Below are 27,744 nucleotides of genomic sequence, written 5' to 3'. Positions count from 1 at the left end.
CACACACACACACACACACACACACACACACACACACACACACACACACACACACACACACAATGTTCTAGCGAGCTGACATGTGTAAAGCCTGAGATGCAGATTGGTCCAAATCCTCAGGCTTCGAGCAACGAACGTCGGAGGAGAGGGAAAGGAAACAGGCAGCATAATCCTCCCTCACTTTCATCTGACTGAGTCCTCTCTCAGGAGAAAGTATTTCTACATCCTTGCAGTAAAAGGTTTGACTCGGGTTCACATGAGTGCAAATCCAACAGGATGTGATGTCAGCAGAGGGCGGGGTCAGCAGGAAAGAAACATTAAGTTCACTTCCTGTTGGACACACTTCCAGGTCCCAGCGTTCCAAGTCTGTCGTGTCAAATGTGGTCAGTTTCGTCACTTCCTTCCAAACTTTGTATCGTTTCCTCGGCTTTGTCCGACACCACAGAACACCTGCCGGTTGTACAGGTCGACGTCTCAAAGAGAACAAAACAATGCAAAAGGTTTGTCAATGGCCGACAAGATTTACAGCAGAAAGAGGAAGAAGAAAAACAACGTTGGGAGTTTTTGACGTAGGCAAGAGGGGGCGAGAGTTAACATTCAAGACCTGCCAGACGGAGGAGGAAGAGGAGGAGGAAGAGGAAGAGGAGGAGGTATAGAAAGGAGAAGAAGAAGAAGGTGTTAATGGTTCACTGCTGATCCTTATGTCCATGAAAAAGGCCTTTTTCTTGGCTGGATTAGACTCCTGCAGGTCTCTGGGGGCGGAGCCTCCTACTGGCCAGGTGAGATCACCTGCTGTTACCTGTTGTCCTTCAACAGCAGGCGGAAACTGTGCAGCTGCTGAATGCTGGTGGACAACCTGAGAGAGAGAGAGACAGACAGACAGACAGACAGAGAGAGAGAGAGAGACAGACACAGAGAGAGAGAGAGAGAGACAGAGAGAGACAGAGAGAGATACAGAGAGAGAAAGACAGAGAGAGAGAGACACAGACAGAGAGAGACAGAGAGAGAGAGAGAAAGACAGACAGAGAGAGAGACAGAGAGACAGAGAGAAAGACAGAGAGAGAGACAGAGAGAGAGACAGAGAGAGAAAGACAGAGAGAGAGAGAGAGAAAGACACAGAGAGAGAGAGAGAGAGAAAGACAGAGAAAGAATTTGAATTTGAAAGACAGAGAGAGAGAGAAAGACAGAGAGAGAGAGAGAAAAATATGTTAATGTTGTTAATTATTTTGTATTTTGATGTTTTTAACTTTCATGCCAATAAAGCCCCTTTGAATTGAATTGAGAGAGAGAGAGAGAGAGAGAGAGAGAGAGAGAGAGAGAGCGACTGGAGCACGAGACCTTTAGAAGCAGCCGTATCAGATGTCGTGCTGCAAAAGCTACTTCATTCAAATTAAATGTTTTCACTCATCGACTCAGAGACTTTTTTGACCATGTTTGTAAATCAACATCGTAAATATTGTTTGTCGATGATTTGATTCTGTAAATGTGTATCTTTTGTTTATTTTAATTGTGTGTTTTAATTATGTGTTATACCTTTGACCCTGTAAAGTGTCTTTGATTACCCTAAAAGTGCTCTATGAGTAAAAAGTATTAGTATTCTTTCTTTTAATTGTATGTGTATTTAAATTAGTTCCATTGATCAACACATGTTTTACGGACGTTTTAGAGATGATAGTCCAACGTGTCGGTTCCGTTGCAATCTAAGGACCTTCACTTCCTGAGTTTCTGGTTCTCGACTGAGAGCAGCGATGTTACCTGCCGAACCCGTTGAGTAAGGCCACGATCTCCTGCCGGGTCAGCTGGAAGCCTTTAGACGGGCTGTGCTCCGGGAGGTTCTGGATCTCCTTCTCAGAGAACAGGATCTTCAGGGCGGTGCCCAGACCCTGCGTCTGCACAGCAAACAACACACGGGGAAACTGTGAGAAAGCTCTGGCTCTGCTTCAGTCAAATCATCGATACAGCAGAATCACTTGGCTCTAACGTGCCTGAACCCAACTTGAATTGGCTAGTTCGGTCTTGTGTCGTCATAAAGTCAAATATATTAAAACGGTTCAGCGAGCTATTAACTTATAATAAGTCTGAAAGGGATGTTTTAGAGGTTGGCAATGAGCTCCTCGAGTTCAAAGGAGACCAGAGGCCTTTACTACGAAGCAGGATGTTCGCTTAGCGGCTAACTTCAGGAGAAACTCTGGGTTTCCGGTCCTACGAAGCTGGTTCTCTTCTTACCGGGCTAGATCTCCATGGTAACATATGCTGAACGGCTAGCCTGGTCCGGAGCAGGTTAGGTTCCAGGATAAGAGATCAACTCAGTGAAAGCACCGCCTGCTGACCAATCAGAGCTCAGCGTGCGGAGTTTAAAGCGATCAAGTCATATTACAGGAGAAAGGAAATACAGAAAAACTGCCGTTGCAGGAAAGACGGCCGGCAAAAATCACCGACTGTGTGAACGTGAACATTAATAGAATATCACCTCCATCTTCAGAGCAATCTGACTATTATAACATTAGCGTTAAGAAAGCTTACTTAAATATCGGCCACAACATAAGTAGCCGGATCAGAGTACATTAAGTACAGTCCGCGGCACATCACTTCATAATGTATCATATATCTCCTGATCTGAGTCAGCTGAGCCGTATCTGGCCGTGCAACACTCACAGCGTCACATACTGTATGCAGAAGTATTATTTTAAGCAACACATTAAGTTGACGAAACACTCGAGACAAATGTAATGAAAGTCAGATCGTGTTTTAGACGGGGCAGTGATATCATAAACCTGTTAATGTACGCATTCAAACACTTGTTCTGTTCCCAGCTGTATTCACCTTGCAGGTGCAGCTCTGTGGCTTTGATCCTGGTCAAGTGTTTAAGTCATGGATGTTTAAAGTTTAACTTCTTCATTTTTGACTAGTATTAAAGTTGACTTTTCATTCAGGAAGTATGACGCTGCGCTGTCAGTACGCTTCTCCATGTTTGTGATTGGTCAAATGTTGCTAGCCCCGCCCCTTTCATGTGAACGCGCCGGACAGAGAAACCCTGGCTTGAGTTGCCGAGTTGATAACCAGCGCCGTAAGACCGCTTAGCGAGAGCGCGTTTGTTTTGGATTAGGTAAGCCGGGTAACTCAAACATATCCAGGGTCTGTGGAACCGGCTTCGTAGCACAGGCCTCTGGAGGGGGCTTGCGTTTGGAATAGAATATATTTGTATTCTTGTGTTTCTATAAAAAGAGAAAACTAAGATGCTTTTTCAGTCAACACCAACTTAATAAATCAGACACATTTTGAGCTGAATTGTGATTTTCTTATTGCAGCTTTTTTGTAATTTTTTTAGCATATTGTTGTTTTTATTTGTGTTCTTCTATAGTCAGTATCATCGACGTGTGATTTAATTCAGAGATCTGGAGACAGTTTTACTCTCATCTCTTTTGGGATTTCTTTTTGATCGATGGTAATAGAAACACAATAACAGGGTTTCCTCTGTGAACCAGTGAGAGAACCCACATGGGATCTGAAAGCAGACATTAAACAGAACTCACCTGCAGTTTCCCCCAAAGGCGACATTTACTGCAGCCGACGCAGTCCATGATCCTGGAGATGTTTTTAAAGTGGAGGCGAAACTCCTCCTGAGGGATGGAAGAGACGAGAGGTTCAGAGTTGATTTGAAAGAAATTGTAAAGAACGTTCAGACATGTTTTAGTTCAACCCGGTGTTACTGATGAGCTGAATTACATATATTAAAGATTTATAAAATAAATGATTCCACAAACAAAAATAAAACAAACAGTTGGACTTCTGGCTTTGACTGCTAATTATACCAAGAGCAAACACACATCACAACAAAAAGGCACCTGCCCTGTCAAACAATGGACACACACACGCACACACGCACACACACACAATGATATTGGTTTAGATTTTGGATTAACCTACCTTTAATATTTTGGCTTCAATCTTTTGTCCTGCAAACATGGACTTCTCATCAAAGTGCATTGGGAAAGTTCTGGAAAACAAAAGGAAGCCATTAGTCTTATAACAACGACTAATATTATCAGTACCCTGCGTGTGTCATAATGGATCCCCTGTCTTTTAACTGCAAACCAAATACAGGTTCAAACAAATAACCTGAACCCAGAGTTAATGTTTAATACATACTAGTGTTGTCACGATACCAACATTTTGGTTTCGATACCAAGTCAAGAATTGCGATTCCGATTCTTTTTCGATACTTTTCTTAAAAAAAGGGAAACAGTCTTAAATGTAATTATTGTGCTTTATTTCACACCAGAACCTAACACAAACTTTTAAACAATGTGAACATTAAACAAAATAAATGACAATAATTCATATTAAATCAAATTAAGCATCATCTCAAACAACTTTTTTGTTTTATAAAATATAATTGTTTTTATATTATATTAACATGTAATAGTACAGTAATATAAATCATTATTGACAAAATGTATATTGCAGATGTTAGCCACATTGGTAAGTTAGCTAAAAAGATAGCCATATTAGACAGTTATCATTGCCTCGTCAAACTACGAAAATGTTCGTTTGTCACAAAATAAATTAAACTTATTTGACTTAGATTTGAGGGCATGGGCTTGAGCATGATGTCATTATGTTATCTATCACAGTGGTTCCCAACCCTCCGCCAGTCATATTATTTCATCCAGTAGCCGAGTTAATCTTTCACCAGATAACCGTTGAAAATGGCTTTTATGATGTTCCGAGGGATTCGGCGGCTCAGGGTCTCAGCCTCTCGAGCGCACGAGAAAGTTACCGGTGCGCCAAGTAGGAAGAGGAGCGCACAGGAGACAACCGTTTGATTGCAGACGGTTATGTTTATGTGGGGAAATGGCAGTGCATACATTATTTGAGATATATTTCAAACTCGGACTTCATTTTAAGGACATGTCGGCCAGGGGTGGAGAGCTATATGTTTATTTTATTAGCTTTTCTTTTTAATGACTGATTTTAAATGCCATTTTCTTAATGTCTTTCATTTTTTTGTAAAGCACTTTGAATTGCCTTGTGTTGAAAAGTGCTATATAAATAAACTTGCCTTTGTTTAAGCACCGGATTGGCAAAACAGGAGAGTACACCAGTCTGCCTTGATCTATGAATTCGTGTCCGGGACTCTCACTCTCAAAATAAATTAGTTTAATCTTAATGTAGTGCTAAATGCTGTCGGACGTGCACCGGAACGAACGTCACCATCATAATATCTTCTGAAAACAAATGCCACCCACCCACCCAGACGGTGCAGAGAGCCAGCGCTGCAGGATGATGTTGCAGCAAACCCAGGTTCAACTTAAGGTTGTAAAAAGCTGTGTTCTTCCACACAGTTTATAAGTATCAGTCTGAGTGCAACTTCATATCAATCTATCCAATCGTTTTCAGTCAAGACCAACCAACTGATGGTCGGCAGGATTGGTTGTGCTGTTTTATTTTTTATTACTGCCGAATTTTATTCCATGTAAATACTGCAATATTTTACTATATTTTTAATTATTTCTATTTTTTTTTTTAAATGTAACTTTGTATGTTTCCCCCACGACATCAAGTCGAATTCCTCATACGTGTAAACCTGGTGATAAACCTGTTTCCGATTGATGAAAGTGAATAACATCCCTCTTACTTGATCTCATCGAAGAACTGCAGCAGCAGCTCCTTGGTGTTTCCGTCCTCCTGCCGGTCCCCGGTGTAGAGGTTGACGAACGCTCTCTCGAAGTACGGAGAAACCTTAGAGAGCGCACGCAGCTCGATGAGGTACAGGAAGTAGAGGTTCTTCAGCCGCCGCGTGCCCTCGCCCTTCGTCTCCGCCGTGTCGAAGCGCTGACGAAACTCCTGAACGTTCGGACCCCAAATCGACCGGCCCCAACCCTCTGAGGAACCAAACACACAAACACAACTTTTACTACACGATACAACGGTTTGTTAAACACACGGTTTAAACACACTGAAGCCCAGAAACACAAGTTCAACTCTAACCAGATTAATTACAAAAAGGTATAAGTCGGCAAATATTATCTTTATTTCAGCATTCCTGAACATTTGTTACTGTGAAAATGATGCTGTTTAAGGTTACCTTCAAGTGATTCATCCCTTTTGACGTTGTTATTTTATCTTAAAACTGCAGACGAAAAACCTTTACACCGAGTCAGGCCCACTGCAGCCGTTTGGACAACATTCAACATCGAGAAGTTTTCCTTAATTTGTTTATTTTATTTATTTATCTGGCAGGGACATTGCACATTAATAAACACTTAAAACATGAAATAGTGTAAATATGCCGGATCTAGCTTTGAGCTACTTTCCGTCCGCAGTCCCTCACAGAGAACATTAAGAAAACGAAAATTACAAACATAGCCGTACAAATATATAAAATGCAAGAAAAGTGCAAGAGTAAGAGTAGAATACCCAAGTATTTAGTACATGGCAATACATTTACAGAAGATGTTCTCCAAAAAATAGTTGATATGCCTTAAAGTAAGGTATTTATATGATTTTGTAGGTAGATATTCAAGCATCATATGAGGAAATGTATATACACTTAAAGGTGGGGTAGGTAAGTTTGAGAAACCGGCTCGAGATGCACTTTTTGTTATATTCCATGGAATGCTCTTAACATCCCGATAGCAATGAATATCTGAAGTGCTTTGACAACAAATCCATAAAAAATATCATCAGTGGATGCCGTGGCGCTGTAAAAAGCACAACCAATCATCTGAGCCGGCCCGGCTAAAGTAACTGGATGGCCTACCTGCCTGTCAGCCGTCCATCTGTGCACAAACTGATCTCGTGCCCTCATTGGTCATGTGCGCGTTCGTGTGTGTTGGAGGAGGGGCTCTGTGAGGAAGTGGCAGATTTTCTCCGGTTGTGTATTTTCAAATTCTAGCGTACTCGAGCTGGTCTCTCAAATGACCTACCCCAACTTTAACAAAAACCTAACTATAAGCTTTCTTTTTTCCTTTAAAATAATAATCACAATAATTAGAATAATAAGACCTCAGTTCTGGTTTCACGTTAGGTTGAATTAAGACTGAGTGGCTTTGGTGTCACAGGGGACAAATTAAGAAAAAGCGTAAAGCTGTAGTGAGATCAGTCGTACCGTTCAGCAGGTACTCGGCACACAGGTGGATGTTGATGCTGCTGTGGAGGCCCGAGATCAGCCGGTAGAAAACTCTCTTCTCTAAACACAACCCTGAAAACGAGAGGGAGAGAAAGCAGTGAGGAGGACATGTTTTTATGTTCTAAAGCTAACTATTATACTAAGAAATCAAGAGGAACCTCTGCAGATGTTATTTGTCCATATTTTTAGACTTCTGTTTTTGAATTTGACATTTCTTCCTCTGCTACTATTGTAATGGAGGTGAAATTAATATTATTAAAATGCATCTTCAATCCAAACACTTTATATTTGTTTGAATATGAACAGACAGAAAAAAAAGCAAGGAAATTAAAATGTTTTAGGTCACATTCACACCTAATAGTCCGTTCTCTGGTGGCACCAGACCACAGTTTGTTACATTGTTTCATTTGTCAGAAGGTTCGGTTTGCGTTCACACGGCAACACTCAAACGGACTATAAACTTTAAACACAAGTCATGTGCTCGGAAATGCTGTTCAACCATTGGTCAGACATTAAGGGGGTAAAAACGCAAATCCCGGCAATTTCTACCGGAGCCTCCGCCATGGAGCATCGGCACTTTCGGCAGGTTATTCTCATGCTGCTGTTGATCTGGAGATCAACAGCAGCATGATTATATAATCAGACAACGTCCGTTAAAAACATTCTAACATAATGAGAGACGTTCTGCAGTCAGGAGGAGGTTTCACCGACGACAGGTGTTCTTACTTAGTTGGCGGAGCATTTGTACTTTACACAACACTGTTCAACACTTCATTCCGATTCACTCTTTAACTAAACAACCGCGGATGTCTTGAAAGACTTTTTCGCTAAAGATTTTGAAGACATCCGCGTTCTTGTGACACGTAAATACTGCGCTTCCTATGTTTTGGTGCGGACTGCGTTCACACCAGCAATGAACCGCTCCAGAGTTCACAAGCAAGCGCTCCGAGACCACCTATTTTAGCAGACCAGAGTCCGGTTGTTTCACTTAAGAGGTCTCGGCTGCGTTCACACCGACCCAAACGAACCGCACCAAGCGGCTAAACGCACCAGGGTTCGATTCAACCGGACGATACAAGGCAGGTGTGAACGCACCCTGATACAAAATAAAACAAATGTTCTGCAATTTTGGGATCCATAAATGTTTCCACATGTGTTCCAGTTGATCAGATCAGCAATCAGTCAGCTCATTGTTTTTTTCATACTTCTCACAATATGACAAATCACTATTAATTGAAGTTCATTCAAATGAAACGAAATGTAAAAATGCTTCACGTGTCAAATCCTTACATCCCGTGAGTTCGAGGTCAAGAGCCGCAGGAAGGAACGTTTTTAAAAGGAAGTATGATGTTGTTTGTGAACTCAAACATAAAGGGAGATGTCACAGAACATTCCCTTTGGGGAAGAAACAGATCAGACGAGAGGAAGTTCTCACCTTCGAGCCACGTGTAGAAACCCTCTCCTGCAACGTGAGCGAGGTCAAAGAAAAACTTCATCAGTTTATAAAATAACTCAAATAGATTCTCGTGACGACATTTCAGTTTTACTCACCATCGTCGTCTCCTGAACAAAGACAAGGAGAGAACAAAGCCGTGTAAGATATCTTCTATTAATAAACACCTCTGCAACATTACAAACTGATAAACAGGCGATCTCAGGAAAGGATGCAAACATTAAAGTGTGCGAGAGAAGTCTCAGCTGCAGGCTCACGTGGGGTTTCTACAGAAATGTCTTTTAGGAATGAAAACAAATACAAAAATGCAAATTATTATTTGACTTGTTTATGCTGATCAGAAGCAGATTTAAATACAGTATCATCCATATAGCAAAGGACGGTTTGTCATTAGACTTGTATTAATCCAGGGTACCTGCAGGAATCCTGAAGTCAGATGTAAGACCTTTTAAGACCCTCTCCATACATTTTAAGATCTCATCGCCACTTTGAGGTTTAACCGGTTACCTTGGCGACAACGGGATGCCATCAATAAACTACACAGAATCACACTACACACCTACGCCATGATTACATTCAGGCAGACTGTCGAACACAACCTCTTTGGACCATTTATATACTTATAGAAAACAAGCTACACAATGTAATAGCTTGGAAAACGCCGTTTCATACTTTTAATAGCCTTAATTTTCGCTAAATTGATTTATCAACTTTACTTTTTAAGACCCCGCGGACCCCCTGAATATATATGAAATAATATAATACTGGATGTAATGTAATGGCTGTTTAACTGATTGCAAAAGTGATAAAAAATAATAAGTTAATTGATTGCATTTACTTGGAAGATTTTCATTATTTTGCAAGTAATTTATTATTTAGCACCATTTGCAATATAATTATGTCGTCTTTTAGGAATAAACACGTCATTATGTTGTATTTGTTCAATCAGGAATATAACTGGATGCCCCATTTGACTTACAAACATAGATTCCAAAAGAGAAGCTATTTTCATTTTGGTGAAAGACCCTTTGGTATTATGTTTAATGTAATGGGTCAAATGTGCTGTTTCACGTGAGGCATTCTGGGTAACGATGTGGATTATAGACATCTATAAACCACTTCTCTCTCAGATAGCTGAGGTTTCCATTTTCACTTCCTTGACATCACATTGAACATCCTCTAAAGCTTTTAGACACTTATATGGATGTGTTATCAACCAAAGATTGTTGACACTTAACCCTTTTGACTTACTATAATAGGGGTTTTTATAATTCGGATTATAAACCAAATAACAGCCTTGAGTAAAGAGAACCATAACTTTGCAATATCCTAATTTGAGGCCTATCATAGAATGAGTTGTGTTTAACAAGAGAAGCCGTGTCAAATATGCAGCTGAGCAAAAATGAACCTTAAACATAATGGAAAATAATGAAAAACCTGAAAGCATAAACAATTAAATAAAGTGCATAATATTGAATACGACATTTGATACTAGAGTTCAGTGATAGCACACGTGATAACAAGATGTTCCATTTAAGCAAAAGCCTGGGTTTTATTTTGCTGAAACAGCAGCTGATGAAACAGATATTGATTCGTCTCTGACTCACCTCTGCTCGGAGCCAGAGGGTTCAGAGGTCGGTACACCGATCTGGGTCTGAAGACAGAACACACACTTTGATTAACCATCAGCAATCATCACAGAGGAGGCTTTACATGTGGACAAGTCTAAACAACAGACACAAAGAGAGAGAACAGAAATCACTTTTTCTTAGACGCTCCATAAAAATGCATTTTAGTTTCAGTCCGTACATACTGTATTCTCAAACACAAGTTGAAGCACTGCTTTATTTTGTGATGATCTAACCCAGGGGTGTTCCAAGTGTGGGAAGGTGAGCCTCCCCTCAGAGAACATAAGAACAGCCGCACCCCTCCTCCCAATTATTATTGCTATTATTATTATTATTGTTGTTGTTGTTGCTATAATGCAGGGGTATTCAATTGCATTTCAAAGAGGTCCAGTAAGAGGACATATCATTAAATGCTCTGTTTTCGCGGTCTACCTTCCGCCATTTGTAATGACCGACTGTTTCTCTCCTCTTCTCTCGTCTCGGTTTGAATCTATCGTGCTGACTCACTGGCTGCACCGATTTGATTGGCTGAGTGGCGTCACCTCCTTAAAACATTAAACAATTAACTTTTTCAAACCTTTTTATCTTTATGTTTTAAACATTTTCAACACCGTGGATACATCCTTACATGCTCCCGGCAGCACACTGAACGTCACCTTAGCCTCCTTCTTACCCTCACCCCTACTTTAGTGGGAACAATGAGTCTGCGTCTTTGATGCACACAGGCGGGAGATGCAGGGGCGGACTGGGACTACAAATCAGCCATGGAATCTCACCCAGCCCAGCCCACACACGCTGGTGAACTGTCAACGGGGAGGGGGGAGCCTCGCTGCGTGGAAACCTGTCGCCTGTCAGCGCAACTTAAATGATGCCGTTTAAAAACATAAAAATAAGGGGCGAACAGAGCCGGTCTGTTCCAGAACACACAGATGGCCAGTCCGCCCCTGGGTGGAAGAGAAGGGAATGAGCACTTTTACAGCCTCCTTGGCGAGGTGGGGGAACTCGGTCTCCACAGACAGCCAAAAGTGTGCAAGTGTCACTTTACTCGTATTTTTCTCGTTATTTTTATCTCACGCTGCGCCTCCCCCGAAGCTCTCTGGCCTTACACTTTGAAAACCGCTGATCTAACCAATTCATAATTCATTCTTACTGTAGAGTGAGTGAGTGAGTGAGTGAGTGAGTGAGTGAGTGAGTGAGTGAGTGAGTGAGTGAGTGAGTGAGTGTCTCACTTGAAGCAGTTTTCCTCGTAGATGCTGTTCCAGACTCTCCAGGCTGAAGGTCCTTTGTATCCGGTGTATCGCTCCGCATTCAGCAGCAGATCCACGTACTCAGAGTCTGGAGCGGTTTCATCTAACACACACACACAAAACACACACACACACACACACACACACACACACACACACACACACACACACACACAAAACACACACACACACACACACACATTAGACTTCAAACAACGGAGAGCATGATGACACATAAGTGAGCTTGTTGTGTAAACATGGTCAGAGCCTCTGGCTCCACAAACATACAAAGTGTCGAACAGAAACAACCCCATCCTGACTGATGTCTTCTTTACATCTTTCTGTGAACAAGAGGAACATTCGTTGTGAGGCTTGGTGTTCCATTAAAGGTCAGTCGGTGAAAAAGCAGGAATGTCCAGAACATTTCATTGAAAACGTTCCAGTCGTTCAGATCGGGTCTGAGGGAGTGAATGCTCACCGTCGAGCTCACAGAAGTGATCCTGAGCATCGTCGTGTTTCTCCCAGTTAACGAACGCCTCTTTGCTCTGGTTACTGAAACAGGAAGTCATAGGAAAAAAAATGTAATCACAGAGGAGAAACTATCACAACATTTTAAGAAACCGAAACAACTTCAAAATCACTTTCTGTTATTAATATCTGAGATTTTCAGACACTCATTTCTTTAAGAGATTTTGAATAATGGCTCATGACTGAGATCTGATCTATTGCATATATTTAATGTTTACAAAATTGTGCATTTAGACCAGGGGTGTCAAACTCAAGGTCCGGGGGCCAAATCCGGCCCACGACTTCATTTCATGTGGCCTGCAAGATTACGGTTACATGCTTTACAGGAGCAGGTTGCCCATACAGTACACTACATGTCCCACAATGCATCTCGTTTTGTGACATGCGCACTGAAGAGACTTGCAATTATTTGCCCTGGACTTCTGCTTTCAGACGTAGTTAATTACTCCGATAATAATCCAATTCAGAGTCAATAATGTAATATAATACATTATATATATTATATATGTATATTTATATACAGGGTATATGCAGGAATCCTGAAGAGAAATGTAAGACCTTTTAAGACCCTTTCCATTATGGGTGTAACAGTATACGTACACGTGTGTACCGAAGTGTACCGAACGAATATAACGTTAAACGTAAAAAATTGAGAAAGTGAACAACTTGTTGGAAGTAATCTCAGGTGCTGCGTCGCAGCATTCAGTCATTTGCTCACATTGGGTTCAACGCGTCATAGAGTGAGCAAGTCATTTCATTGGACGAGGTGGTCAGAGGGATGCGTTCAATTTTAGTCAGTAATTTGAGGAACTGTCGAAATGGCGAACGCAGATAAAGTTGAGCTCGAAAATCCCCCAGCATCATTGAAGTCTCCGGTTTGGGAACATTTTGGTTTTGCAGTTACGTACAAGGATGACGGACAAAGACAGGTGGACCGAACCAAAGCTGTTTGCCGGCATTGTTCAACTAACATTGGTTACGCGGCTGGCAATACATCAAACTTGCACACTCATTTGAAAAGGCATCACCCGAACGTGAATATCACCGGTACCAAAAGACTGAAGTGCAAACCCAACTCCCACTAGCATTTAGCCTCCACCACTCGCAAAAAGTTCAGACCGAGCCAAAGCCATTACAAACGCCAAATATCCTTATGTTGCCATGGTAGCAAAGCGCTACCTGGCTGGCATTATTCACAGTTTAATAATAATTTAAAAAAAAAAACTAAAAATATTTTATGTTTTGTGATAATATTTTCTGTTGTACCGAAAACGTACTGAACCGTGACCTAAAAACCGAGGTACATACCGAACCGAAATGTTTGTGAACCGTTACACCCCTACTTTCATACATTTTAAGACCTCATCTCGACTTGGAGTTCTAACCGGTTACCTTGGCGACACACTGTACCTCACATTGACTATATACAGTATTAATTGTCCTTCCTTCTTATCTTCCAACCATTTGGACGCAGACTTGCATTTCCCCATAACGATGTTGCTTAGCAACCGGCGTAAACGGAGCTTCGTGCGCTATCAAGCAGTGAGCGCGCGAAGTCCTGTTCAGATGACGTCACATCCAACGGGATGCCATCAATAAACTACACAGAATCACACTACACACCTACGCCATGATTACATTAAATAAAATAATAAAAAATAAAATTCAACTTATTGTCATTACACAGTACAGGTACCATGTAACGAAACGGTTTCTCTGCATTTGACCCATCCTAGTGTTAGGAGCAGTGGGCAGCCATTATGTACGGCGCCCGGGGAGCAGTGTAGGGAACGGTGCCTTGCTCAGGGACACCTCGGTAGCACTTGGTCTTTCCGGGACTTGAACTGGTGACCTTCCAGTTGCCAAGCCAAGTCCCTATGGACTTCGCCACCACCGCCCAAATTCAGGCACACTGTAGAATACAACCTCTTTGCACAATTTATATACTTACTGAAAACAAGCTACACAATGTAATACCTTGGAAAACGCCCTTTAATACTTTTTAATAGCCTTCAATTTCGCTAAATTGATTGATCAACTTTTAATACTTTCTAAGACCCCGCGGACACCCTGGTATAGTTACAACTGGCCCTTTGGATGTTTGAATGTTTGAATGTTAATGTGGCCCGCGATGAAATTGAGTTTGACATCCCTGCTTTAGACTTTATTAAGTATGATACAGAAAAATGCCAAAACAACTGAAATCTAGTCCAGGTATGAAAGTATCTAACTATGAACGATGACTTTGTAAAACTCAAGAAAAATCACCCTTTTATCAATAATACAAGTCAGAATAATCAATTGTTCTCCTTTAATAATAATTAATGCGATAGACATTTTCTTACCACACTATATTTATTATTTGGGAACATGGGAGAACTGTTTTTTCATAAAATACAATTAAATATATATTTAAAAAAATAGTTTTTTTTACAGATTTGTGCCTGAGCAATCCCAAAAACCACTTCAGGGGAAACTTCAGGGATCCACAGCGTCCCTCTTTTTGAATAATTAATTCCACATTAAAAAAAAAATCCACCAGCAGCTTAAGATAGATGTTAAGAAAGAGTGAACTATAGAAGGAAATGGGCTTCAAATACATCCATTGTTATATAAACAAAGCCCTGATGTTACTTTATGTGACGGTGCACAGAGGAGGAAAGTATTTTCTCTCTTCCTGTTATTCTCACCATTATATTTTTAGACTTTTTGGTTGAGCGAGTCTTTAAACACATTGTTTTATCTTTGTCATTTCAGCACAAATGTATCTATGGTTTAAATATCCCTCGACTCAGGTCAGTCAGCTGAGAAACCTCCAGCAGCTGCACATCAGATGTTAGTGAATGTTTGACTTTACTATCAGCTGTGAAGCCGCTTTGCATTTTGGGTAAATGAGCTGCTGCAGCTGACTGTGTAAAAAGTGTGTGTGTGTGTGCAGTGGGAGATAAAGCAGAGAGGAGGGGTGTGTGTGTGTGTGTGTGTGTGTGTGTGTGTGTGTGTGTGTGTGTGTGTGTGTGTGTGTGTGTGTGTGTGTGTGTGTGTGTGTGTGTGTGTGTGTGTGTGTGTGTGTGTCACCTCAGGGTGCTGTTGATGGCGCCCAGATTTTTGGCCTGTTCACACTCCGTCACGTCGGAGGCCGTGTCCGCTGGCTTGGAGTACTGAGACAAAAAACACTACAGCTGTTAATGCCATGTTTAGAATGAGAACATGTGGATCTGAATGTGGATCTGAAAGTAAGCTGATGTCGGTAAATCACAATCAGAATAGAGTGAAATTAATAAATAAAAAATGTATACAATTTAAATATATTCTTTTAAGTGTATTATATCTCATTTGAGATGGTCATTCCTGTGTGTGGATCTGTAAAGCCCCCTAAGATGCATGTTGTGATATTGGGCAACACAAATACAATTTGATAAACATAATTAATTTAGTAAAATGTCCAAAACAATATGAAAAATATAGAAATACTTTTGTTAGCTGTCAAAAAAGATGTTTTTCTGAATAAAATACGGTTCAGAATTGACGTATTTTAAATAAATGGAAACGGGGAAATAATCAATAAAAAATAAATACTGAGGTTTAACATTTAGACCACGCTTTACGACAATTTATTAAACACGGTACGGTCATGCAAGTCAACAAGTGATGCTTTTCTTTGTTCTGTTTCTGATTTGATGTAAAGCGTCTTTGAGCACCAGGAAAACGCTATAAAAATGCAATGTATTATTATTATTACAAAGCAGATAATTAGGCCATAAACTCACGCAGTCATGTGTGAGGTCGAACATGGAGGCAGTGTACACAGCCACTTTTTCAGAGATCACCAGAGAAGCTTTAAAGTGCTTCACAGCTAGTTCCTACGTACGATTTCATATTTAAAATATCTTAAAATCCTGTGAAACCCACTGTTAACGCTGCGATCTAAGCTAACTGAAGCTTCCGTCAGTACGGACATTACAAACCAGCAACAGCCGCTTTAAAAGCACACAGAGATCGAGTTTGATGCTCAGAATATATATTTCAGATATCGCTTTAAACCGCACGATGAACCTCTCCACTTCCAACTGCACGCTCCTCACATACTGCTGAGGAGGCAGAGGAGTCGTGTTTTCTTTCATCTCTTCTCGCTGACTAACAGCTTCCCAGCCGACGGTCAGTGAAAAACATTCGACCTCGACCGTTACAGATGTCAGAACACTTCTGGGTCATTACAAGACAAACACCAGGCCGCGAGCCAACGAACACTCAGTCTGTGCGTGGAAACTAGCAGAGCAGATAAGCTGAGTGCTACTGTAGGAGAGAGAGTGTGTGCGTGTGTGTGTGTGTGTGTGTGTGTGTGTGTGTGTGTGTGTGTGTGTGTACAGAATCAGCTAATGTGGTGGAACAAACCGCAGCTGGTGCTAAACTCCATTTGGTTTTCAGTCCGCAGATAAAGATAGCGACAAAGTTAGATTCACTGCATTGCATTTTCAAGCCGACGCCGAGTTTATCGACCATCAGGTATATTCCGTGCCTGCATTCCAGCGGAGGTCGTCTTCTTCTGTGCAATATATAGATTGTACAGCTCAATGTTGTTATTCGCTGTGTTTATTCCCCGCCGTGAGACAAATAAAGGATTTCTCATTCTGTTGGATGGCGTTTGTTTCAAGCTGAGAGAACAGAGATAACCTTTGTAAGTTTCAAACCCATCGTTTATCTTCTCAGTCTCACCTTGTTGTAGTTCCCAGACTTGATGCCCACTGGGATCTGGCTCTGGAAAACAACAAGGAGATCAACAGATACACATTATTACAATTATCTGAGTGAGTAAATCAGTGTTTTAAAAGCATGTATGTTGCTATATACACAGTCCATGGTATGTTGGGAAACTAAAGTAATACGCAGTAAACAACTTAACATGAAAGTACAGCGAGGAAAAGAAACATGACGACAACTTCAGGCACCTCAAATAAATCCAAACTATTGCTTAAAAGGTTGTGTTAATTCTTGTGTTATGAATATGAGTGTGTGTGCGTACGTGCGTGAACACTGACCTCTGGACAGGGCTCCACATGGCAGTCTTTGATGGCACAGTGTCCGTCGTTCGGCCAGAAAGGACACGGTCGCTTCAAGTTCACCTGAAAAAGAGACCGAGAAACAACCACATGAGTTCATGCTTCGTATCAGAGGAGATTTGGCCACGCGACACAGATAAGATTACATTTAAATCCATTATTATTTAAAAAGCAGGTTCAACTAAACAAACTTCTGTACTTCTCGTTGTTTGCGTCTCCTTAATCATAAGCAATAAGTCTCTAAGGCCAGCTTATACATTCCAAATAGCTTTTTTTATATTTAAATACATGTCAAGAAGTCAGATTAACAAAACACTGTCAATCCTGAATGTCTCCTCTCTCTCTCATGATACCATCGTGCATCCTTCTCACAGTAATATCTCCGATTGTGCTCCTCCTACAACAGCGTGTCCGCTTCAGCGAATGCTAACATAACGTTAGCTCGAGCAGCTACACTCATTATGTCGCATCAGACGTGACGTGCCAGCAGAGTGACATTCTTAACATAACTCTGAACATGATTTTACTTTTGAATGCTATGATTACACTTAAATATTAAGGGATAACGTTTAGTTCACCACTAATGTAACCTCTCGTTTATTCTAAGGTCAATTTGCCATGTGTTCTATTCAAAACTAGGACAATGTGCATAGCCTAGATCAGGGGTGTCAAACTCAATTTCATCGCGGGCCACATTAGCATTATGGTTGCACTCAAAGGGCCGGATGTAAATATATAAATATACATATATAAATATATAAAATATATATAAAATAATGTATTACATTACTGCCTCTAATTGGATTATTATCGGATAGGGTAATAACTAACTACGTTTGAAAGCAGAAATCCAGGGCAAATAATTGCAAGTCTCTTCAGTGCGCAAACGAGATGCATTGTGGGACATGTAGTTTGTGGGCCACCTGCTTCTGTAAAGTGGCATGTAACCGTATAATAAACGTATTATATTCTTTGCATGCGGGCCACATAAAATGAAGTCGCGGGCCGGATTTGGCCCCCGGGCCTTGAGTTTGACACCCCTGGGCTAGATGGTGACTTCTTTTCCATTCATTCTAATAAGTGCTAAACCAGAAAACCTCAATGAGGCATCTTCCTCAGAGCACTCCTCCTGTGGCTCCAACAGACTGACTCAGACAAAGCATTTTAAATATGCTTTTCAAAGGATGTACCTGGTTTGATGCTTTGTTTCTGGTAATTCACACAAACGTATAACTCACTAAAGGAAAGGAAACCAAAAAAGGAAAATAGAGCCTCTTTAAATAATAAAACAAAATGAAAAAACCCTATTTTATTAGTTTTATTGTTTTCTGCCGGCAGCCCTATAAGCTACAGTCTGTTCATGTGGCACATTATTTCATCGGAGCAGAAGCTGTTATCGGAGGTAGACGGAGCAGAAGTGTAAAAATAAAGCTATGAACGTCACCAGAGGATAAAATGGAGGTTTACAACTGTGGTTACAGTATTCACTAAAACACACTTTCTCTCGCTGCAACTGCTCACTGTAGCAATAGTTTGAGTATTTCACAATATTTCAGCCATCCTTCCTGTTCTGCATCAGGATCATAAAAACAGTTGTCGTTTAACGTGAAGCCCTTTTTTGATGAACAAAGCTTTGTGACAGACCTGCACCAACCTGAATATCAGGGCGTGTCCTCTACTTGAGAAATGTTCTCATGCGATAATGTGAGCATTTAACGTCTCTATAAACTTGAAAGTGAAGGGACATCTTTTACACAGATTTTCAAAGGAAAAACAACATTGTTGGACACGTTTGATTGATTTTAACTGATTTTAAACGCTTATATGTCGTCACACATCCAAATTGTATAGTTTTTCTTCTTTTTACAAGAAGAAGCTGATCACTGGACTTTACAGTAAACAACTACATGCACAGAAAACACAAGTGACGAGAAAGGGACATCCTTATGTCCCTTGAAGTAAACAAAAACAAACAACTTGAAAAATGAATTTTCATATTTCCGACTTCTTAAACCTGATGCTCACCCTTTTTATAATATAAAGTGCAGAAGTTCAGACATGACGTGAGACGTATTTGAGAACTACTGCCTTCTTTTACGCTTGTATTCCCGAGTGCAAGAAGCGTCTTGTTGTTTTCACAGAGAAGTGGCAGCTCTTACTCTGTAGTATCTGAAGTAGTCTTTCTCCGTCAGCCTCTTGATTCGAGGGTAGATCTTCAAGTTGTTGAAGACGTCGATGCTTTCGACGTCACAGAAGCAGTCGTCCAGGACCCCCGTCAGCTGGGGCAGAGAGAAACACGGATTACTGAGTGACGTCACACATGAAGAACAAAAGAGACAATGACCCAAAAAAAGATTTGAGATCCTTAGCAAGTTTTCAATTTGTCCTCTACTACACTTTTCATTTCTGCATCACCGTCTTACTCACTACTGTGTCTCCGTTCATTCATTACAAATAGCTGAAAGCTGTCAGAGGGAAAGGCAAAGTTCAATTAGCCTGAAGTGCACACGCTAGATATAAGTGCAGATAAAGCCAAGGAGGTCATTTGTATTATTAGATATCGACACAGACTGGAATCTCAATCACCTGTATTCTATAGTTACTTTTTAAATTAATCAAGATGAGGTTGAATAATATGTGCATTTTTAGCTTATCTGTAGATATAACAAATACATAATTATTACAAAAAAAGGTGCCACAATTTTATAAAACAGAAAATATTTCCAAACATGACATCGTTGTAAACTCTGAAGGATTCAATCAATCGATGAAACAACAACACAAACAACAACACAGACTATAACACCATTGAACTATGTGCAATATATATATGCCGTTAATAACTGTGCGATGTATACCTGGCTGCTAAATCTTCAGAACTGTTACAGCATGTGTGTTTTGTAAATTGTGTAACTTTAAAAAAAATCTTTAATACTTTCGTATGCATGCTTCTTAGGTAACATTAAGCCGTCTTTGGCTCTTTTCTGCTGTTACAATGTAGCCGTCTGTAGCTGGGACGAATAAAGGCATTCTGATTCTGAACATTAAGGATATTTGTATAAGTGTGTAAAAGATGTATTCGGCTCTCCTTCTGCTAAACACTAACAACTCCACTGGGAAGCCACTTTCCCCTTTTCACAGCAGGAGGCCCGCAGACACACAGGCTGTTGTCCACCTGCACTTCCATACATAATACATCCACCCCCTGCTGTGTGAGGGCGCACAGTGCCGTGTTACCTGATCCCAAACAGCTCATACAAAATGCAAACCTCCCTCTGATCATCACAAAGGATACACCTCCATCTCCAGATGAATGTGTTTGACCCGAGGAGCAACTAAACAACCCGAGTTTTAAATGTGAGGAGAGTTCGGTAAACAGAGGGAGGTATTAAAGGTGGGGGGGTTAACACCACCCTGTTGCAGTAAAGAGGCTTTGGTTGTCTTATCGTTAAAAGTTAGCGGTAACCAACCACCACCTGTAGCTTTAATCCAGAGCACACACACCAGGTTTAGGGGGCTAAAAAACAGCTAACCTGCCCTGAACACAAACACTGTTGAGAGGGCATTTTTTAACACGTCATGTTTTTTCATGTTATCACAATAAACAAGACGCAATTTAGAAACCTGTTGTATTAAACTGATGATATCTTTCTTGAAAACAGACTGATCGTTTGTCCATTAAATGTAAGAAAATAGTGAAAAATAACCCATAGCCCCAGTTGACATTAAAATGGTAAAGTACACACATTTCATAATACGAATATCCAGGCCAACATTCTTAAAAAGGCACTAAAAACAATTAAATAAAGAACAGACAACTTTTTGGCTTCACAGATAGGACACACATCTGTATTAAAAACAACCATCAATCTTAAATGATGTAATCATACGTCCCCTTGCATACATAAAGGAAGACTAAATTCATTTAAATATCTACATTGTGTGAATTTTCTCTTTCTCACATGATTATTATTTTTATTTTTTTTAATCCGGCGATCTTTTTTTTTTTTACTATTTACAACAATAGTGGGCAGAGCTTGTTCAAGGTACGAATATTACAAAAGATACACCAACATACTGTGACTATACCTCCTATATTGTGGAGAAGTGATACAGGAGGTAGTCGATTCAGAGCTTTGTAAATGTCTCTCTCGGTTTAGTTATTTGCATAAACAGATACACTTCCTAAAATGACCCTTTCAGTGTTTCCCCATGTGTTGTTCCCCCAGGTGCTCATTCGAGTAAACGTCACATCACTGACAAATATGTATGCTTGGAGGGAAGGTAAATCCAAAATCTAAATCTCTGTATAATAACTATGGCTAGATGTTGTTTATTTGAAGTGCCCAATTAAATATGTAATACATTATAATTAGGCTTGGTTGTATATTGAAGAAAACAACCAAAGAAATTCTAAGAAAATGATTGAGCTGTAAATTAAAGCAAATTTTCTAGCCTTAAATAGCCATGTTTTAAATAAACAAATGTGAAATTAATGTATTAAACCAAATTAAATATCAGAGTATGACCAAGCATATGGAGCCACTTTTCTGATATTTAATACAACACGAATAATACTGCTATGATCTACTTATTGAAACCTTATATCTAGTATTGTATTATTCAGACACATCTGGGAAATCTCAGTAAAGTATAGCCACATTAACCAAACCTCTGTGTAAAGTTGTCCACCGAGCAGTCCACTGAGAGCCACAAGAGGCAGGAAGAGGCAAATCCCTCTCAGCATGCTGTTGTAATATCTCTACTTCTGTTTTCTAGCTTCAAATCAAAACTTCCTCTATGTAAACTTTCAGCCCATATGTCACAGCAGCAGCAGCAGCTCTGTCTGTGGACTGAGCTGTCATTACAAACCTTTCAGTGCCAATGCCAACCCCCCCAAAGGGCCCCGCCTCCAAACAACCAGCTGTCAACAGTAAATCCCGCCTTCTCCACAAGCGCCCTACTATTGTGTAGTCCACTTCCGGGTCAGAAGCCGTATACACCGCTTGTTGGTAGCGGGGCGAAAGACTACAACTCCCACGAGAGGACAGAAGGCCTCAGCCAATCACGTCACACCACGCTTTTCTACTTGCTAATAGAAATAACATCAGTTTAGCAGAAAATCCACAACATAACAATTGTATAACACTTCTATTTGTATGTATTGCTTTCAATAATTATCCTATTTCAATTTTTATTTCTTAAAAATCCTCGAAATAGTCTTCATACGTTTTTGAAAAAACGGAAGTTGGGTAAACCAGGAGTAACGCAGTAAATACATATACATGATTACATAATGTGACAGTCACTTAATGAGTTTCAATGGGACGTGAACAAACACAATCGTTCGCTAGTAATTCTCATTTAGGAGATCGATAAATACATTAAAAGAAAAAAGAGAAACGTCGTTGCTATTTGCCAACCATGTCCGTAGTTTCCGGAATAAATAAAGACTACGTTTGTATTTGATTACTGGAGAATATATAAAAAAAGAGAGCTTTAATGTCACTTTCACACATGAAAAGATATGGAGATGTTTGCTTATTTTTTTCATGTATTTAATATTACAGTCAGAAAACAGAGTGTTCTTTTGACAACAGAACAAGAATGATTTGATCTGCCATACAGGCAACATAAAATAATTGAGACCAGTAATGTTAATAAATAAAACCTAAACAAATCCTACACCTTTTCTTCCTGCCGTTTTATTCCAGGATGGATATTGTTGCTGCTTTACTATCTTTTATATTTACAAAATGTTATTTCCTGCATCTCCATTCAATGTGTTTTTGATGTTTTGTGAAGCTACGTTTGTATTTTATTATTGCTAAAATATATATATAAAAATAGAGTGACTTTCACACACGAAAAGAGAAGGAGATGGTTGCTGCTAGCTTGCATTACACACACTGTGACGTCAAATTAAGATGACAGCAGAAAATGCTAGAATATTTCCTGAATGGAGAGGCTGTGTCGTATTGCCACGTTTAAAGCTTTAGAAAGCAAATACACAACCTTTATATCATCGTTTGACTCTAATGCCACACACACACACACACACACACACACACACACACACACACACACACACACACACACACACACACACACACACACACAGTTTTAATGTTACTTACATGGCAGAAGCAGCTCTGGTCCTGGCTGTCTGGAGAAGGAGAAGCTTTGCTCGGTTGCTCGCTTTGCTGCGTTTTGGGTTTTACGCTGCTGTCTTGTTGAAACCAACCCAAACAAACAAAGTTCCCGAATAACAAGGCCAGCAGCAAAACACCAAACGCTAGTATAGTTGCTTTCCACATCATTCACTGTGCTGGCGGTGGGAAAATAAAGAAAAAACAAGTATGACTTCTGTCAGTTGTCCCGTCTGTGTGGCGACTTTAGTACCAACGGTCGCTAGCTGAAGTTAGCATCCGCATGCTAACAGTGGCTCTGAAAATAAGAGCAATTGAGCGAACTGTGCCGCCCGGTGTTTGAAGAGCCTCAGACGGACATTTAGAGGTCAAATTGCCCAGATAGAACCGGAGACATTGATTTAAGATGATACATAACTGGAGAAGTTTATGTGTACCAGGTTCCCCCCTTAGCATCAAGTTAGCAAAACAACACAGTGGCTTTACTTCCGGTTAAACATGTTCAAAATAAAAATACCTGTGATAGTTAATACGGTACTACTTCAACATAAACTAAAGTACAAAGTTAAACACATAGAATTCTTTTGGGAAATAATACAATCATCCAAAACACCATAAAAGACCACCATTTCAATGAAATGTTGAACTTTTACACAAAAAATTGGTATGTCATCTTTGTGTTTCTTTTTACTACTGGTTGAACAAAACAAGAAATCACAAAGATCTTAATTTAGAGGCATTGTAAAGGACGTTGTTCACTGTTGTAAAAGGTCTAATAGACACATTATTGAGACAACAATCAGCATGTATATTTTGTATAGGCTAAGTGTATGTGTGCATTGAGGGTAACAATAACTGAAAGTTAAATGTTGTAATGTCTACACATACTCTGGCAATAAAGCTGACATTGAATCTGACAATATACCTTTGTTGGTAATTATAAGGATCAGTAATGTGATGCTGACGTTTGATTAGTATTGAGCAAATTGATTGTGAAAGCGTTTTATTTTGAAAATGGAGACTTGTCCTCTAGTTGAGGCTCATGTGTTTTCCCTCCTGTCCAGAGTTAAGATTTACTAAAGAAGGGAACACTCACATACAGAGGTGCTGCAAGAGGAGGAGCAACACAGGTAGCTTCAACGGCGCATTCCTGAAGTAAAACTTGTTGTTCGGAGCTGCAGTCAGTCTAGACAGAGGTTTTCTGTCTGAAGAAATATTATACTAAGTTCGTCAGGTCTTCTCAACAACTTACTCTAATACTGGTGAGTGCAACTTATAATTAACTGTATTCAACCCGCCTTAACACAAAACTAACAGCTCTATAAAAGCAGGAAGTAACTTTCTTTCAATTACAGAATGACATGGTTTCACAATGTTGCAATAATCATGCTGTGATATATTTTTTTAAACAAATGATAGGTGTTAACTTTTCACTTTATAATACTTTGACTTCTGTTCTCAGACATGTCTTCTGTCAGCTGCCTGCTACATGAAGATCAGTTCCTCTGCTCCATCTGTCTGGATGTGTTCAGGGATCCAGTCAGCACACCATGTGGGCACAACTTCTGTAATACCTGCATCATTGACCACTGGAATAGTAATGACAAATACCAGTGTCCTTTGTGTAAAGAGGCTTTTGCCACAAGACCAGATTTGAAAGTGAATACTTTACTCTCTGAGATGGTGGCTCAGTTCAGACGGTCGGCTCAACAGAAAGCCAGAAGCAGCCGCAGCAACAGCTCAGAGCATCAAGTCTTCAAACCAGGAGAAGTTCCCTGTGACGTCTGCACTGAAACCAAACTGAAGGCCCTGAAGTCCTGCCTGGTGTGTCTGACCTCCTACTGTGAGCCTCACCTGGAGCCTCATCTGACAGCCTCAAGCCTGAAAAGACATCAGCTGATCAAGCCCGTGGAGAACCTGGAAGACAGGATGTGTCCGAAGCACGATAAACCTCTGGAGCTGTTCTGTAAGACCGACCAGACATTTGTGTGTCTGCTCTGCCATGTTTCAGACCACAAGATGCATGATGTGGTTCCTCTGGAAAAAGAATATGGAGAAAAGAAGGTCAAACTGTGGAAGACAGAGGCGGAAATTGAGCAGATCATCCAGAAAAGACAACTGAAGATTCAGGAGATCACACGGTCAGTCGACCTCGGTAAAGAAGATGCAGACAGAGAGGTAGCAGAAGGTGTTCGGGTCTTCACTGCTCTGAAGGAGTCTCTTGAGACAGGACTAAACGAGCTCATTCAAACAATAGAAGTGAGTCAGGAAATGGCACAGAAACAGGCTGAGGGTTTCATCAAAGAGCTGGAAAAGGAAATCTCTGAGCTGAAGAAGAGAAGCTCTGAGGTTGAGCATCTCTTACGCTCTAAAGACTACCTCCATCTTCTCCGAAGCTTCCAGTCCTTTAAATCTGCTCCCCATACAAAGGACTGGACAGAGGTCAGTGTCTGTCAATCATACGAGGGGACTGGAGTAAGAAATGTGCGCCAGCTGGAGGAGACAATCAGTAATGAGATTTTGAAGCTGCTTCCTGTGGCTGAGCTGAAGAGGGTCCAGAGGTACGCAGTGGATCTGACTCTTGATCCTGATACAGCACAAGCTGAACTCAGACTGTCTGATGATGGGAAAGAAGTAAATCATTGTGGTAGGAAGAAGAAGAATCTCCCGGACAATGCAGAGAGATTTACTAATCGTACTTTTGTTTTAGGAAAGCAGGGTTTCTCTGCAGGCAAATTCTACTATGAAGTTCAAGTTAAGGGGAAGATCAACTGGGATTTAGGAGTGGTCAGAGAGTCGATCAACAGGAAGAGAGGAATCTCAATGAGCCCTCAGTGTGGCTATTGGGCGATATGTTTGAGAAATGGAAATAGGTACAATGCTCATGCGGACCCTCCAGTCAGCCTCTCTCTGAAGTCTGTGCCTCAGAAGGTGGGGGTGTTTGTGGATTATGAGGAGGGTCTGGTCTCCTGTTATGACGTAGATGCTGCAGCTCTGATCTACTCCTTCACTGGCTGCTCCTTCAACGGGAAACTGTTGCCGTTCTTCAGTCCCTGTAATAATGATGGTGGTAAAAACTCTGCACCTCTGATCATCTGTCCTGTCAAGGCCTGACCTTATCATGACTACTTTATAGAACAATAAAAGCATTGACAACGGTACATATAGTCATTAAATGCGTCTTTAACCTTTCATATCCACATTGTAAATGTGTACGAGACAACATTTCATTGCACAAAAGGAGCAGAAAATAGGATGCCAAAAACACAAGCCTGGCTGATCCATTTTTAAATTAAAGTATGTTTTGTTAATTTTTGGTAAGAAATGCTAATGTTTGTGAGGTAATGTGCAGTGATGTGGTCAATAATGAAAAAAGAACACCCCCTATACACGGCTACATAACATTACTTGTTATTTGTTAGACGCTTTTATCCAAAGCGACTTACATAGTCAATACTGTGGGCAATCCCCACAGGAGCAATTTGGGCTGAAGTGTCTTGCCCAGGGACACAACGACATGCTGACTGCAGTGGGGTTTGAACCTGTGACTCCCAGATCCCAACACCAAGGCACTATCCACTGCGCAAATAAACCTAGAACTTGATTCAGAAAATTCATTTAACATTTTTTATTGATTAAAAAAGATTGGTCAATTTGCGGGCTATTAGCGTAAATTAACAGACCGGTAGAATGTCCAGCTGGACCAATCAGAATTGAGTATTCACCTAAATTGTGGAATAATTAGTATTAATGCACTGTTCTTAATCATTTGTTTTATGAGCTTTCTATTTTTACTGTTTGTCATAAGAGTTACGTTTTTTCTTACTGTTAAAACTGTCAATTTGTTTTTAAATGTAATACTTCTGAGAGACAACATCTTTTTTTGTGGTTTCTGTTTTGCTCCACAATGTAGTGATAATTACGAATGGTTTACTTTGTGAATCACTGGACTGGGGATGCACTGATATGCAGTTATTTTAGTTATATCTTAGTTATTGGTATGAATGCTATTTTGCTGTGGAAACTATTCTGTTAATCTCTTTGGATGTTAATATAAACCATGTCTTTATTCAACTTTTATAGAAAAACTTTGATAACATGCAAGCCTCGTCACAAAACCATGAACAGTGTTGGTATTGGTAAACAACCACGTGCCTTCACAACAACAATGCAGATAATTATTGAGTATGTGAGGGAGAATCTCATACTCAACTGAAAATGACAAAGAGCTACTAATTCAAACAATATACAATGTAATGAATATGAATCATTTCTACTATATTTCTAGTTTTGTATCTATTTGTCTTTTTTTAATAAAATGTTTTATATGAAGCATTATGGATGATTGTTCAGTCTTTGCTTGAATAACATATGTACCAGATAATATAGATTTCTAATGGTTTCCTAACATCCATGATATATGTTTTTAAACCTCTTTCATGCTGTTGTGTTAGTGACTATAACAGATGCTATGAATTGAAATAAAAACAGACTTTGTGATCATTAAAATCTAAAAAAAATCTACTCTGGTGAAGTACAAATAAATCATT

The 27,744-nt window shown here is 40.2% G+C and overlaps 2 protein-coding genes across 3 annotated transcripts; one reads left to right on the top strand and one right to left on the bottom strand.

Moving 5' to 3' along the window:
- On the bottom strand, positions 1-23,653 carry ero1b (endoplasmic reticulum oxidoreductase 1 beta). Of its 2 annotated transcripts, none has more exons than XM_034088143.2 (16): positions 23,183-23,653; positions 19,205-19,324; positions 17,025-17,108; positions 16,702-16,743; positions 15,064-15,146; positions 11,939-12,012; positions 11,443-11,563; positions 10,193-10,239; positions 8,684-8,695; positions 8,568-8,594; positions 7,112-7,204; positions 5,639-5,885; positions 3,928-3,997; positions 3,534-3,620; positions 1,756-1,889; positions 1-856 (listed from the first exon to the last, which is right to left on the bottom strand). In XM_034088143.2, the coding sequence occupies exons 1-16, from the start codon at positions 23,363-23,365 to the stop codon at positions 796-798; spliced, it is 1,485 nt and encodes a 494-aa protein (XP_033944034.1). In that variant the 5' UTR covers positions 23,366-23,653; the 3' UTR covers positions 1-795. The 2 variants fall into 2 exon arrangements, with proteins under 2 accessions (XP_033944034.1, XP_033944042.1); XM_034088151.2 differs by lacking the exon at positions 23,183-23,653 and adding an exon at positions 21,718-21,887.
- On the top strand, positions 21,088-27,566 carry LOC117450095 (E3 ubiquitin-protein ligase TRIM21-like). Its single transcript, XM_034088132.2, has 3 exons — positions 21,088-21,329; positions 24,259-24,456; positions 24,657-27,566. The coding sequence occupies exon 3, from the start codon at positions 24,659-24,661 to the stop codon at positions 26,306-26,308; it is 1,650 nt and encodes a 549-aa protein (XP_033944023.1). The 5' UTR covers positions 21,088-21,329; positions 24,259-24,456; positions 24,657-24,658; the 3' UTR covers positions 26,309-27,566.
- The last annotated feature ends 178 nt before the right edge of the window (positions 27,567-27,744 follow it).

Source organism: Pseudochaenichthys georgianus, chromosome 1 (assembly GCF_902827115.2).
Source record: "Pseudochaenichthys georgianus chromosome 1, fPseGeo1.2, whole genome shotgun sequence".
Taxonomy (NCBI): domain Eukaryota; kingdom Metazoa; phylum Chordata; class Actinopteri; order Perciformes; family Channichthyidae; genus Pseudochaenichthys; species Pseudochaenichthys georgianus.
Note: the sequence above shows the minus strand (reverse complement) of the source record. Positions and strands in the feature narration are given on the sequence as shown.